The sequence below is a fragment of the Leuresthes tenuis genome, unplaced genomic scaffold, assembly GCF_036924035.1.
Source record: "Leuresthes tenuis unplaced genomic scaffold, fLeuTen1.0.hap1 SCAF_9, whole genome shotgun sequence".
Classification (NCBI taxonomy): Eukaryota; Metazoa; Chordata; class Actinopteri; order Atheriniformes; family Atherinopsidae; genus Leuresthes; species Leuresthes tenuis.
Genome location: NW_027325363.1, coordinates 21,747,923 through 21,762,675, shown reverse-complemented (window position 1 = coordinate 21,762,675; position 14,753 = coordinate 21,747,923). Strand labels below are relative to the sequence as shown.

The 14,753-nt window shown below is 41.5% G+C and overlaps 1 protein-coding gene across 4 annotated transcripts in view; it reads left to right on the top strand.

Moving 5' to 3' along the window:
* The first annotated feature begins 1,944 nt into the window (after window positions 1-1,944).
* The window catches only part of kirrel3b (kirre like nephrin family adhesion molecule 3b), a 160,179-nt gene continuing 147,370 nt past the window's right edge, over window positions 1,945-14,753 (top strand). For all 4 annotated transcript variants that reach the window (XM_072392830.1, XM_072392829.1, XM_072392828.1 and 1 more), the window contains exons 1-2: window positions 1,945-2,188; window positions 2,317-2,384. In XM_072392830.1, the coding sequence (XP_072248931.1) occupies window positions 2,342-2,384 (43 nt within the window). In that variant the 5' untranslated portion in view covers window positions 1,945-2,188; window positions 2,317-2,341. The remainder of the gene's footprint in view (window positions 2,189-2,316; window positions 2,385-14,753) is intronic.

Genomic DNA, 14,753 nt, shown 5'->3' with positions numbered 1-14,753 from the left:
GAAAGGTTGCCAGCATCTGAGATTCTGGTATGTGATTTGCAAAAACTGGGACAATATTTTTATGCGAATAGAAATTATTTGCATGCCAGTCTGAAGAAGTGTGACTGACTTGGTCTTGACCTCATCTGTAATGACGGGGAGATAGCCCTGTGTTAGCTAAGATGAAGATAGGAGGTTATAACTTCCATTTCAGTGTCTGATGAATATCATTACAGGGATGATCACACTGCTCGTAAAGCTGTGGATTTCATGTTTACCATGAGAAAAATGGTCTGGAGTACATAAATATAGCGATGCTCCATTTGAATGCATAAACAATGGACTGTAAAAGTTTGATTTTTAATGATATTTCTTTCAACTTTTGTAGGGATTTTAACCTCTTCTGATTCACATCAGCAGAGCAGAGGGAAAACTTATGGAAACCTTTTCCTGTTAAATAGGGGAAAGGTTGACCATTTTACCTACAGTGCCAAGCAATGGATCCTGTTTTTTTTTTCTCTCTCTAGATTCCAGTCTGATGTTTCTTCTTGTCCGTCCTCTTGCTTGTCCACTTTCTCTTTTCTTCGGTTCCTTCAATAGAGATGTCATGATGATGTAGTACCGTGAAGCAAAACAGTATGTTGTCAGGAAGGAAACCAAAGTGGTGAGCAGTGGCTTTTCAGACCCCAGGCACTCTAGGGCAGATTCTGTTTTGGGAATGTCAATAATGAATGTTAATGTGGCATCAAAATGAGCCTAGAGCACATAGTTTTGACGTTCACACACTTCTTGAGCACTGCTTTAAGGTGTTAAAAGAAGAGATTCTGACACTGTAGTGTAGTGTCACACACATACAGATTAAACACATGGTATTCAACTTAATATCAGTGTTATTCCACTTATTTATTTATTTATTTTTAATTAGTTGTCAAGGAATTGGGAGTATAACAAGTGAAAATAACCCCAGAGACTGTAGATCTTGATGGAGATAAAAAAAAAAGATGCACCTTCATGTTATTTCATCTTATTTAAGCTTTTTGGTGCAGATAAAAAATGTTTCTCAGGCACTTTTCAAATCTAATTTGCATTTAAATAGCCTGTTAAGTGTTAAGTCTGTGGCTCTCTGTATAGTAGCCATGTATCATAGTCATAGCCATTTTATTCCATATATGATGTGGTTTTGAATTTTATTTGATCAATGATTTATTGAATTTAAATCATCGATGCTTGGTCTTTACAGCTGCTATGCTTTGCTTTGTATTCTGCTGCTGTGCTATCTTTAGCAGCTCCTTTAGTTTCCTCAGTCTATAATACAATATCTTGAATTAACTATTACACCTACCCCCCCAAAAAAAGAATTAATGAAATAAAATAATGTACATACAAATTCTTTTGTAATGTTTCTTTACATTTCTGGCTGGGAAAGGTGTTTTAAATATACATAGTATGAAGTACATCTGAGCATATTATAGTGTCCTGCATCTTGGCTCCCTGAGTCTGAGAACTGTGGATCTAGTTTAACCCCAATAAAATTGGATATGAATGCAAGCCTTTGTCTTGAATGCTAATGTGGTTTTTATTCAGCCACAAGGATCCCAAAAATTCAGTTCCATCCATAGAACCCCAAAAGGAAAAGAAAAGGCAAAGGTCTTAAATGGCAGGAGGGGAAAGTGCCCTTTTTGTTTATGTCTGTGTTAAATGTAGCTATAGAGGTCTCAGTCCTATTCTCATTCAAATTGAGCTGCTCCCTTTCTGTTTCTCCCATGGCTGCTCTCGTTCCCAGTGTGGGGACCCCAGCCTCGCAGCCCTGCACTCAGCCACCCAGACAGCCAAGGCTGAGAGGCAGAGAGAGATGGCGAGGGAGGAGTCTGGAGCTCTACCCCCTGACTGCTGAGTGAGTGGGAGAGAAAGAGAGAAAGAGGAGGGAGGGGTGGGGGGGCAAGTGAGGGCTGAAGACGCCGAGAATGGATGAGCAATGAGAAACCGTGTGAGCGAGAGAGGAAGAGTGAGCATGTGTATTCTGAGAGTCAGTAGCGAGGACGCAGAAAGTCTACAAGCTCACATCACCAAGAGAGCGCGTGAGGCAGAGCAGACAGCCGGCTACTCTGAAGAGTGACACACAGAAGAAAGAGCCACAGAAAGAGACAAGGAAGAGACAGAATAGGCACAAGAGGAGAAGGACAGAAGACAGACAACCAGCCTTCCACTGGTAAAAGAGGACACCACTAAGGGACTGTAGCGTCGTCCCCCCAGCAGCACAGAGGAGCTCTGTCTCATCTTGTGCATTTCTTTGTGCCTGCCAACTTCAATTTCACACTCGCCTACTGTTTTTTGTAGGTTTTGCCCTCTACACTTCCCAGTTATGATCCCTTGGGTCCTTCTGCTCCTGTGGATCTCCGGACATGGTAAGTTTTCCAGATGAAGTTGCTAATTTATCACATCTTGCGCGCTTGTGATTGCTATGTGACTTGCTGGCTGAAAGCTGTGTCTCTGGATTCATCTTTTGCTGTGATGTCTGAGCTTGTCATACCATCTATGTTTTTGACTGCTTCTTACACATAGGTCCTATGTGCACAGTGATGTTGAGGCAAAAGAGAAATGGGGGAAATTTGAGGAAAAAGCCAGGGTTTGGGAGCCGTGTATAGTTGTAGCTTACACTTTTCTCTGTCTGTAGTATGATGTTGCCTTCTGTACAGACAAGTTTAATGCTTCCTATGCGAGCTTGATATTCCTGTCACACACGCACACACATACACAAACAAAACTCTCTAACCCCAGTCCAGTTCAGTCAAGCATTCACTCCTGAGTCGCATTGTTTTGAACTGACAGCCCGTCCCCAATGGTACCAACAAGGGGGGTTTAGTTAAAAGACTGGAGAGTGAAAAAGTTAACAGTAAAGGGCTTCAGAAGGCAGACTCATGAGTATATCTTGGCAGCTCCATCCCTTTGGACAGTATCTGTTGTTATTTTTATTCCTAGACAGTCTGTTTGTGGATGGGATGAGGATGGATTAGTTGTTTCCCCAGATTGCCACCAGGTGGTTGTCTTTGGAAAACAATAGAAGTGAGTAAAGTACAGCAGAACTCTACCCCCGTGGTGTCAGTGTGATGTATGGGGCGCACAGGGCTGAATCAGGCAGTGGCTGTTTGTCAGTTCGCAGCATCACTCCGGCTCACAGTGAGCGCCCTGGTTTATGCTGTGCGGGGTCAGGGTCAATGACAAAGCCGACACTTCTTTTCAAAGTTTGACCCCGTCAGTCTGGTATACATCCTAAGGAGGGCACCGATTGAGTGAATGTGTCGATGCATATTCGTGTTGTTTAGTTGTTTCCCAGAGGGAGTTGTAACCTTTTGTTTAGAGGAGGCACAGAAAAGGCTAAATTCTGTCTCTTTAACCCTGACGTGTCAGTTTGTTGACGTGTCGCGCGGTAATTGACAGCTCAGAGTTGGCAGCATGCTGACTAAAACAGCGGCAACAAATGAAAATTGGTAAACAAGATCATTTTCCTCGTGGCTGACTTCAGCTGTTCCGCATTTCGATTTAGAGTTGACATAGATTGACATAGATTGCTGCTCATAAAACATTGCAATTTAGCTGTGAATATGCGCTTTCTGCTGTCTCGTTTTTCACGTAGAAACAAATAGAAAATAAAGCTATCAGAAGACATCAGCTTGAAACTGGCTTTGTTGGTGGAGCTCTTACATTTTTCTCAGCATCTCCGGGGCTTTGGCAGGTGTAGATCAGTTGCAGAGAGGCAGTATTTTAAAGCCCGTTTCCCTCATGACTTTGTAGGTTGATGGACAGTGACACAGAGCAGGGGACGCTTTCCCTCTCTCGTTTGTGTTGCGGTACAATGAAAGTACTTGTTTCTGTTGCTGCTGCTCCGGTTGTTTCTGTTTTGCTGTATTCCGTTCCTCTGACTTCATCACCGAGTCTCTCTGAACCAGCTGTGCTTACTGTGCTGCAGAAATCCTTCATCAGTCATTAGTCTCTCCTCTTCCACTGTGTTAAGCATCTGCTAAGTTTTGCACCAACGGCTGACATTGTTATATTAGACTCCAAAACCGCTGCTTTGATTCATTTATATTTCCATATTTTTCTTTGAGTTATTAGCTTCTATCCATCACATTCTCATTCACCTATCATGATAGGTCGAACCACAGTTCTGGGAACAACAAACTTGAATGAAATGGGATTTCTGTGCTTTTCAGCACAGTTGGTTATTACCATAATGTAGAATGCCACTTTCCCTACCAGGTAAACAGGAGATAACAACCAGCCTTCTCTTTGCATGCCCCTGGAGAGAAAGTAGTGCTTCCCCGAAGCTTACTGTTGTACAAATTATGGCTCTGTTTATGTTTCAAGCCAGTGTCAGCAGAAAGCTGTGGAAAAACAATCTTGTTTTTATGAACAGGGGGAAAGAGGGGAATTGTGGTCATACCAGTCATATACTTTGATGCAGCTGCTTTATCCTATGAGACAATCACAGAGGGTGTGAAAATGAGAGAGGGAGTATAAGAGAGAAGAGTTAGTCGAAACGCAGAAGCACTGAAGAGTTTCTTTCTCACAACTTTGAGAAGTAAGTGTTCCAAAACGAACCAGTCAGAGCGGGAGAATAATAAGAGGGAAAGCTGCTGGGGGCTGCTCTCCATCATCCCTGTGCTGTTGGTACATCCAGGGCACCTCTCCTCTTTGCTGTCACCTCTCCAGCTAGTGACAGATGACACAGCACAAGTCAAGGGGATCAGGGAGTCTCAAGCAACACATCCACGACCACGACCGTGTCCTCTCAGCCGTTCTTCCTTCATCTCACCACACATCTCCCTTTTTTCATCCTCACCCCTTACCCTACAGAGATTACCTTTGCTGCTAACTGCCCCACTTTCTATCCCTTCTCTTTTTCTCTTTTTATGTATTCATCTATTTTCTGTGGGTGATTAAGTGTTTTTGTGAGTGAAAGGGTGAAACACGGAACTTTTTCAGAAAAGTTTGTGTTTCGTACCTGTCCTTTTCTCGCTTTCTCTTCTTCATTTCTGTTTTTGCATCATCATGACACAGTGTCATGCAAACTGTCAAAGATTATCAGTTTGCCTTTAAAACAAACTTCTTCCACTAGGGGCAGAGCTGCAACACAATACAGAATCTTCTTAATCTTCTCCTGCCCCTTGCTGCCCCCCGTCACCTTCATTATCTAACCCCCCCCTCCCATCTATCTCCCGTCAGAACCCCTGGCGACACCACCAAGCCTCACTAAGCTGTTTCTTAGTCCTGAACAGCATATCTGCCCCCACCCTCCAAAACCCTTATCTAATTTACTGTTTATCGGATGCCGTGTGATGACTCTAAATCCGCTTTTCGTGGGCAACAGGCTTTGATACATATTTCTCCACCAAATTGTGATTAAATGTCTTTCCAGTGTCACGTTTGAATGTATAGGTTTTTGTGGACAGAGAAGTCATTCTTGGTTCTCCGCAAAGACAAAATGGAGAGAAAGAAATTGTATGTTTCCCAACAGAAATATCCCTTTTCAGGCTCATCATTATGAGCAGTTTGTAAGCACTTCTCTGTAATGGATGAGTTAGTTAAGTTTTTGTATTCTGATGTAGGAGTGTGGTGAAAGACGATTAATATTGACACAACAGTCACACATTAAGTGATGCATGATGCCATCAGGTCATGATAGGGCCTCGTGGCATGCAGTTTGTTTTCTTGTTTGTGCTGCATGTCCCATCAAGGCTAGCCAGCTTAAGTCACCTCAGTCGCTGTGACCCCTGCTCATTTCTGTGCCACGATAGATTTAAGCCCACTGTAATCCTTCTGAGCCGAGCGCCCCGTTGGATATTTATGGTAATAAGTAAACATATGAATAAATAATCTTAGAGGCTGCCGTTGGACAGCTGGAACTTGTAAGTCCCAATATTTGTCAGTGGCTGTGGTTTTCAAAGGAATCCAATTTCAAAGAAAAATCTGTCTCTGATACTGTGTCAGAAAAAGAAAAAAAAAAACTGTTCTATTTAAATGATGACGCTGATCAACAAATAAATGCAGCGATCATCTTATATTATGTGCTAAATGTGTTTAATCTGTGTGATGTACAGTATGTCCAGTGATTGCAGTGCAAATTAAAGCCTTATTTTGAATCTGCCAGGATTCAGGTCACCCAGGAAAGGAAAAATAATTAGTTTGAAGTCTTCTTGGAAAACCAGGCAACGATCTGCCCCTTGCCATCCTCTCAGTCAACAAAACCAAGCTGTTTACTTTTGGGCTTCATTATCTATCTCGAAGACCCTCTTCCTAGCCCCAACAGTTCCCTTTAATACCAACCAATCAACCCTGAGCCTCTCATCTCCTCTCTCTCAGAGACTCTGCTACTGGATCTCATTCCTCTGGGACAAATTTATCCAGATTGGAGCACTCAGCAAAAGGGCATTATCCTGGATTACATGTCTGTTGGGCGGCAGTGTTAAGTAATTCAACCAGATGCCGTTGTGATCACTGGGTCACCTGTGAAGGCAAGGGTAGCAGCTGCAGTTCTTCTTTCAGCTCTTTATTGTCAAATCTCCATCCTTTTAAGAGCCTTGGGAGACAAGAAAAATTACAGTTTTGGTCCTTTTTTTTTAAAAAAGAAAGAAAACACTTACAAGCAGTCCTACTGTTAAATATAGAGAGGGGTGTGGAAGCCCTCTCTAACCCAGCTCAGGATTTTATTTGGTGAGAGATTACGGTTCGGATTACTGGCTTTTAAATTGCAGTTTAATGCACAGGCAACAACATGCTATGTTTGCCCACTACAGCAACTAAAGGCACCTCCACTGGGCTGTGTGTGCTCCATTGTGGGGGTGCTGGAAGCAGAGCATTGGTGGATCATGTATTATTTTTTTTCTTGGAGAGGACAAAACATTGGCACAGCTGGGCTAGAAGAAATATGTTGGTGGTTTTAACACAACTGTGTCTTTTATCCGCTAATCCAGTGTCTTCTCAGCTGAGGGGGATTTTTTTTTTTCTTTTTTTCTTTACTTGACACTGGCATCTGGGATTGTTTGTAGAACACAGGTGCTGCGTGACGTGGGTTCAAACATTGTAATGATAAGAAGTATTTCACTTTCTAGTTGAAATCTTGCTTGGCAAAGCTGAGACACTAATAAGCCTTTGTTCAAGACATTCTGAAATGTTCTTTTTTTTTGTCTCACATTCAACACTATCGTATCATTTAAAGGTCTCAGCACAGGGATGAGTCAACTCCATGTTATATCCTGCATAGATGCATTTAAGCAACCCATTTCTCTGAATAAAGAAGATCCATGAACCGTATTTATTTTTTTAAAACACGGTGTATGTTTTTTTTGCTGGCATGTGTTACTCCAATGAGCTCCACTCAACATTTGTCAGAAGATATAAACCGAAATGAAAAGAAAATCAAGAAATGCGGTGGAAAGTGTTAAATGTGCTAACAAGACGTGTTAAAGAAGCTTATGTGTTGCACGAACAGTTTGCAGTAGGCATATAATTCTTTAGTCCTCTTTAAAATTATGTTTATGTTGATTCAATGGATAACATAGAGCTGTGTTTAGCCTCTGGCAAAATTTGATAAAACTACGAGTTATTTTGTCTGTAGGCTAATTAAAATACCTTAATGATATCAAATTGTAAGGGGAGACTGTAGTGAAACATACTACAGAACAGGAATGTGGGCTGAATACTACTAAGTGCCGACATTGCCACTGAAAAAAATATTTATCAAAAGCTAATTCGGGCAACCGCAACAAGTAAGGACAGCATACTCTGTCATTGATTGCTTGACTGTGAAAAAAATGACAGATTGTAGCTATATATGAAGATGAAATGGGAACAAGACTATTCTGTTTGTGTTGACACTTCACATGCTTTCTATAGCTGTCTGCTTACATGTTGCCTCTGTGGTGTTACAATTACAGCTGCAATTCTTCAACAGCAATATAAATGCAAATGAGCCTTTTAATGTGTATAAGTAATATATAAGAAGGCAGAAGCTTCTGACATATGGGTGAATGAGGAGGTAGCTCTGCCTGCCCTGGGCACAAAATAGCATGCATTTTCATTTGTAAGCAAATATCAGTGCTGTTGTGCATGTCTTGGACTCAAATACAGTAAAGAGCACTCATGGGAACAGTTGCAAAACGTTGTTTAGAACAGTCTCTTGCAGCCATGTGGCTATGGCATTTCATTAGCTCTCAACTTCGGTGTTTTTCCGTTTTAGCATCTAAATTCTGCAAAGCATTGTTTATTGGAAGGGCTGGGTACCTTCTATTTCTTACAGAGATTGGAAAACTCTTCTCTCTGTGGCACCAGACACCAATGGCGAGAGGCTTGGCTTTTTGAAAGGCCATTTGATGTGGCACTGATACCAAAAGATGTTTTATTCAGCAAAACACATCTGACACAATAGGAGCACAAACTTGCTCCTGATCCAAACTAAACTTTTGAAATCTGCCAGGGGATGTGGAACGGTGGGTGGGGGGGGTTGGGGTTTTGAGAACGAAGGATGTAAAATGCTGACACCCTCCCCCAATACACCCATACACTCTATAGGTGGGTATCTTTTCCTCCCTTTTTTTTTAAAACCTAATGCCCAAAAGGGGGCTTTGAGCCACCTGCCTGTTTCACAAAGATAATTAAACAGTTGGGAAGAAAGTTCCATTCACTATTCATTGTAGTATTGAAATAGGGGCTAGAAACTGTCCTTCACACCACCCCTTTACAAAAAAAAACTCTTTTACAACTTCCAATGTTGGCACTCTGCCAACTTCTAATTGTATTTTGTTGTTTGGAAAGTTTGGACAGCCTTAGAAACTATGCGAGTCGGTATGCGCGGAGGGAATTCAGCGTGGCTCTGTGTCATTATAGACGTTTACAAGGCAAAGCTTAATATAGCAGGACCAGTACATAAGCTGTTTTCACACGTTAATGCCACAGATTTTCAGGAGAAAGCGCAGACAATTTGGTCCAAGCTTTTTCCACAGTTGTTGTTCACACACGCGCAACACAGAAGGAAGCTATCTGGTGATGCGCTGGAAATTCAAGCTCTCTACAGCATGCAGGAGGCAGCACTTGGCACAGAAATTAGGCTGTTGAAATAAAGAGTTTCCTTTGCATGTTGAGAATAGCAGGTCATTTTTGTGTTGATATGTGGACGGCATGTATCTGTAGGCATCCACAATTGCTAGAAGTAAGCAGAAGGCAGCACACGGCTTAGCCGAAAGGAAAAACTCTCACCAGCACACACCTATGCTAACTCGTGCAGTGATAGCTAATGCTCCAAAATATTTGCTGACATGTTCATATATTGTCCCAGCTGTTGATGTTCTAAAGATTTTGCCAGGGAGCTGGTGGAAAATATCTGGTTGGGGAATCTCTGCAAGAAGTCCGAAGCTAACGCTAATATACTGCATTCTCACATGCCACCTGCATGTATCATGTATGAAAACAGCCATACACTGCATACCCTCGCGTGCATTACCAAAGGGAAATCTGTTTGATCACAATACCACATGAGAAACTCTGGACTATGTGAGCAATGACACCTGCTTAGCACTGGTAGATTCCATAACCTGATATGAATAAAGTATTGCATTGATTGAAAATGTTGAAATATCCTAATAAAAGAACATAGTGGTATTGATTGCAGTCCTGCTCCTCTGATGTTTTTTTTTCTTTAATATGGTGCTGCTGGGATTCACTCTCCCCCTGCTTTAATACATGTCCTATTTTTACACACAGTGTTAATTTGGTGTCACAGGCAGGATCAGCTAAAGGCAATCCCTATTTTTTTTTCACTACCCTGGGTCTCTGCGTTTGCATACATCTTAAAGTCTTAGCCCCTCTTCCACTGTATCTTAAGTCCTTTTTTTCATCACTTCACTTCTTCAAGTGAATGTCAGAAAACTAAATAAACAAAGTGCATTAATGTATAATTAACGTTTTTAGTGCCCACTTCAATATTCACTTTACTAATTTGGAGGTTCAAGAGCTCTTTTCGCATTATCTGATTTTTATTTTATTTTATCAAGTGCAATTTGATATTTGAGGCACAAAAACAAAATGCTAATGAGCATTGGGGAAAATTTAAATCATTCGTTATCCTTTCAAATCTGTTGGCAGGGGTTTTCGATTGGACTGGTGTCCTGGGGGAACTCACAGTGGTCATTGCTCAATCCCTGGGGGACATTATTGCAAATCACAAAGGCACACAAAAGTCATTTCAGTTTTCCACTTTCTTTTGGCCACAGCCCAATGCTAAATGGCAGAGGACGGGCTCACAGTTGAAGGAGGAGTAAATGCCTTGCCTCTCTGTGTGTAACCTTTTAAACCTGGTTTAATCAAATCAAAATACCACAGCTCAGACCCATTTGAGACAACCTGAAGACAAACAGTTGAAGAGGAACCAGAGAGCCTTGGGGTGAGCCAAGAGCATGGCCATCCATTATTTCCTGTGCAACCAAGAGCACAGGGACACGAAAAATGCCTGCGGTTCATGATGATGAACCGACTCCACAGCAAAGATTAGATTAGAGTGGCAAGAGCAAGAGCGCCCTAAAAGCTATGCCAGTTTATTGAAGCCTCATCTAAAGCTATAATATTACAACAGAGGAGCACGTGTAATGACAGATGAGCGGTCATCTCCCTGAAAAGGAGTGAGATCAGGCAAGATGGCTACAGAGGGTGGGCAGTTCCGCCACGGTTATGGTTTCGTCTTTCAAGAGCAGAAAGTGAAACCGGTCACAATAAAATGGACTGTCAATTGCTGGCACCCTGGTTCCTCTGCACTGTCATCATCACTGTATCCAGATAAGAAGGGCTCAGTGATCAGCTTCACTGCCATTTAGGTCCCATTTCATCACTGATCCATCTTAACATGTCTTCATGTAATTTTGTGTCTTTTCATGAGGGAGTGTTGAGAGCAGCGGTCACATTGCAAACAGTGCAAACAGTTGGAAAAATGATGATTAAATTATTTTGTGAAGTCACTGGAGGAAGGCACTATTTAGGTTAGAGTCCTATTCTTACATTCCTTTATGAGGATGGCTGGAGGAAAAGTTATCTAATAGTAGACAGATGATAGTAATGCCAACACATGCCCTTCAAGGTAAACAAATGTAACTCGCACTTAGGAAAGGGAATGAGAGGAGAATAAAGAGCAACAAAGACGGGAGGGGGGGGGTCTCGAAAGAAGAGAATTCTTGTCAGAAATTAAAACATATCTGTATCTTGCAGACTCTAAGCCTTAATGCCAGCGTATTTGCAGTCTGAGTAGAGCATTTGTTTGTCTGTGCAAACAAGCATAAATGTGATTATTCCTCACTTTGGTCGCACGCTAATTCTATTACTTTACATTGTTTTCCTATCTCACTCCAAACAGCTTTGGCTCAAACTACTTCACAATGGCTTTTCAAAGGAGACTGCTGTTAGCGCTGGGCAGACTGGCAGAGTCACATAACCAAATATGTTTTTTAAAAATACCCTTCCACAACTTTTAAATTATGTTTCATCTCGTTGGTCGCCCGTGTCCCAGTACTGTGTGACACTGGCACAACAGGGCATGAAAAATGCAGCAGTGCATCTTAAGATGATGGTAGCAGCACCAAGTGGGATGTTCAGTGGTCTCAACTAATCCCCCCATCACCTCCAGTGCACGGCCTCTAATCTTTCCCCAGGTTATGCGTATGAATTATTAACAAGGCTTTCATTAAAAAAATGTAATTTGCTCAGAGCAGCTGTACAAACTCTGACACAGCCTCATTTGGAACATGGAGAAACCATCTCATAAATTTTTGTTGGATCGTATGCCGCCTGAAGAATGTCCTCCAGATGGGTGTGCTTCACACTGAGTGTAAAGTTAATGGAGTTTTCTGTCAGTCTTCACTCTTAGACTGTCTGTAGCTCCCTAATGTTTTTTAGATTTTCCCTCTGAATGTGAAATGAGAGGAAAGGTGAAGAAATCAATTTACTGGATTGCTTAAATGTCGTATACATTGGATCCCATCTATAATTCAAAAACCCCCAAAAAATCGATCCACACTTGTTCTTAGTGTTGCATTATCTCAAATACAGAAATGCGATATGTCCAGCTTTAGCTGAAGGACAGTCCTTGTGTGTGTCTGGGAATTGGAACCGCTGTTGTTTACAACAAAACCAGACATCTTTTAGCTTCTCCCTCAGCTCAGACTCTTTTGATCATCACCTCCATATTGGATATAAAATGGAGAATGAACAGCTCTGCGATACAAGTGACTTTTAGAGTTCTGTGACTCTTTGAAGACTGCCAAACAAGTGTCTTTCATCTCGAAAACCAGCAGCTGCCTTGTACAAAAAGAGAACAGGACAAAATGACAGAGGAAGGCAGCATCCTGGGCTTGGAAATGAAAAAGATTTTTTTTTTTTTCAAATATCTTTTTTTGATTGCATTTCCTCTAAGGCCCCATGTGAAAGAAGTGACATGCACTTTGTGTAGCACTGATCGCAGGACATCTGTCAAACAACAGAGCCCGAAGAGGGGTGAGAAATCAAAAAAGCTCAACTGCATTTAGCAAGCAGATTATTAGTGTTCAAGAAGTCTAATTTCATCCATCAGAGTTGAGTTGATGAACCAAAGGTTTGCTAAAGCAGGAGCTATTGTACAATTTCTTTTCACCAATCAGTGTTATGGCCCTCTATTGTAGTGTATCACGCTTTTAGTGCTCTGGTACTGTTGAGTTGCAAATGCATCAAATCAGTTGAGTGGATTTAAACTAGGGATATTGCAATATGCTGGTAGGGGTGATAATCATGACATTAAAACAAGTTTTCTGTTGCCATTGCAATAATGTTATTATTGTTAATGCTTGTGAACTCTCATTTTGTGACAGCCCTTATTTGAACAGTTAAAAAACTCCAATATATGTAGTATATATAAAAGGAATAAGAACAGAGGCTCTTACTTGGAGAATCTGTTATTCTTAAATTAATGGTGGAACAGGAGCAGTGGTGTGCCCCCACTGAGACATGGTCCAGATTTCAACCCAGGGATCCCTGGAGGTGAGGGCCAGCATCTCTCTTACAGGACATCTGGTCCCCGAGCATGGCCACCAGGGGGCCGATGTCGCCACCTTAATTGTAATGTTTCTCTCTTCCACCCTGTACAAAACTAGGGCAGCTTTCCATAAAAGGAGGAGAGGAAAGGGGTAGACACTATTTGCCAGGCCGTGTCGGCATGCCACATCATTTAAGCTGACAGCCCTAATAAATTTGCAGCAACAGATCGCTGTCAACAAACAAAGCTTAATGGAAATAAAGCGCAAATTATCAGCCGCAAAATAAAAGGAAAACAGACTGAAATTAGTGTAGAGAGAGTTGATGAAAGAATGTAAAGCCCACATGGCACAGGCATTAAATGGACAAATAGCCACTGTTAAAGACAGGAAATTTTTTGTTCTATTTATTGCTTCTGTTCAGAATTGAGAATGGTGAAAAATTGCTGAGCAAAACATCCCTCATTCGACTCCTCATACCCGTCCTTCTCTGTTGCGACTCTCTCACCTTTCTCCTTGTTTTGCCTGCCAGGAAATAATAGAAAAAAAGAAATCCTGTAGATCGCTCTGCTCTTTAGGACCCTTGGTCCAATACAGCCAGAGAAAGCCTTGAAGCCTATGTCATTAAAATGCTTAGACATGTGGAAGAGAACAACAAGAGATGGGAGGAGGGGAAATGGTACGTCAGGGGAAACGTTTGTCAGGTGCTATCAGTATGAGAGCTGTCCAACGACAGGCCTTTTGAAGAAAAGCAGGTCAGAGAGGGTCCACTTTGAAAAAAAGCTAATTGCAGATCGAGGTACAAAAATTCTAACTTTAAAATGCAGAAGAGCCCAAAAGTATGCAACAATCCTATCAGAATTGAAATTCTAATGACAGAATGAAAGTTCCCAGCTTCGTAAAGGGAAAGCATTGCCTCTGAGGATGGACAAGAATGAGTTATACCTGTCTGATTGAATGCAGGTAAAGCTAACTGAAGCGGTAGTTTTCTTTAATAATTTGGCACTATGGAGAATCACGATCAATCACAAAGGGTTTACTCTGCCATGTGAAAATATATCTTTCTTTTACTGCCAGTGGTTCTTCTAATATTTCTGGTCCTGCTTTGCTTCTGCTGTGACCATATAAAAGCTTCCTAAATGCACTCCCATTTGTTTTGATATCCAGAAGATTATATTGATAACATTGTTTTGCTTTCAAAGCCATTGTAAGCTTTAATTTAAAAAAAAGGCTCACGGTCCAGATTCAAACAGGTATCAAAGGATGAAAAATGGTGGTAGGACGAGAACCATTTGCCTTTTCTATACAATTATTATATTTTTATCATTTCTGAGGTTCATGGAGTGCTTTAAGATGCCATGAGGGTGTTGTTGTGTGGTTGAATTGAATAGTAAAGCAGTTTATCCATCCAGGGAGGTCTTTAACAACAAGCTGAAATCTTTTTTAACCCACTTTGTTAGCCGGTGTTTTGGACCTGAGCCAAGGTTGGCCCACACCATGGACGTAGAATCCCACTGCTTTTGTAATAAGAGCTGAAAAATAACTTGAGGGGTCGGACACCACAAGACTCAAATGAAAACTAATTAGGAATTTCACTCAATAACCATAAACCAAAAAGAAGAACGGCTACTTCTTTATGCATGTGAACTGCTTGAGGGCGCACTGGAGATGGAACAAGGAGTGTTGTTATGGAAGAGGTGTGTCGGACACAATACATGTGCCTTGGGGATA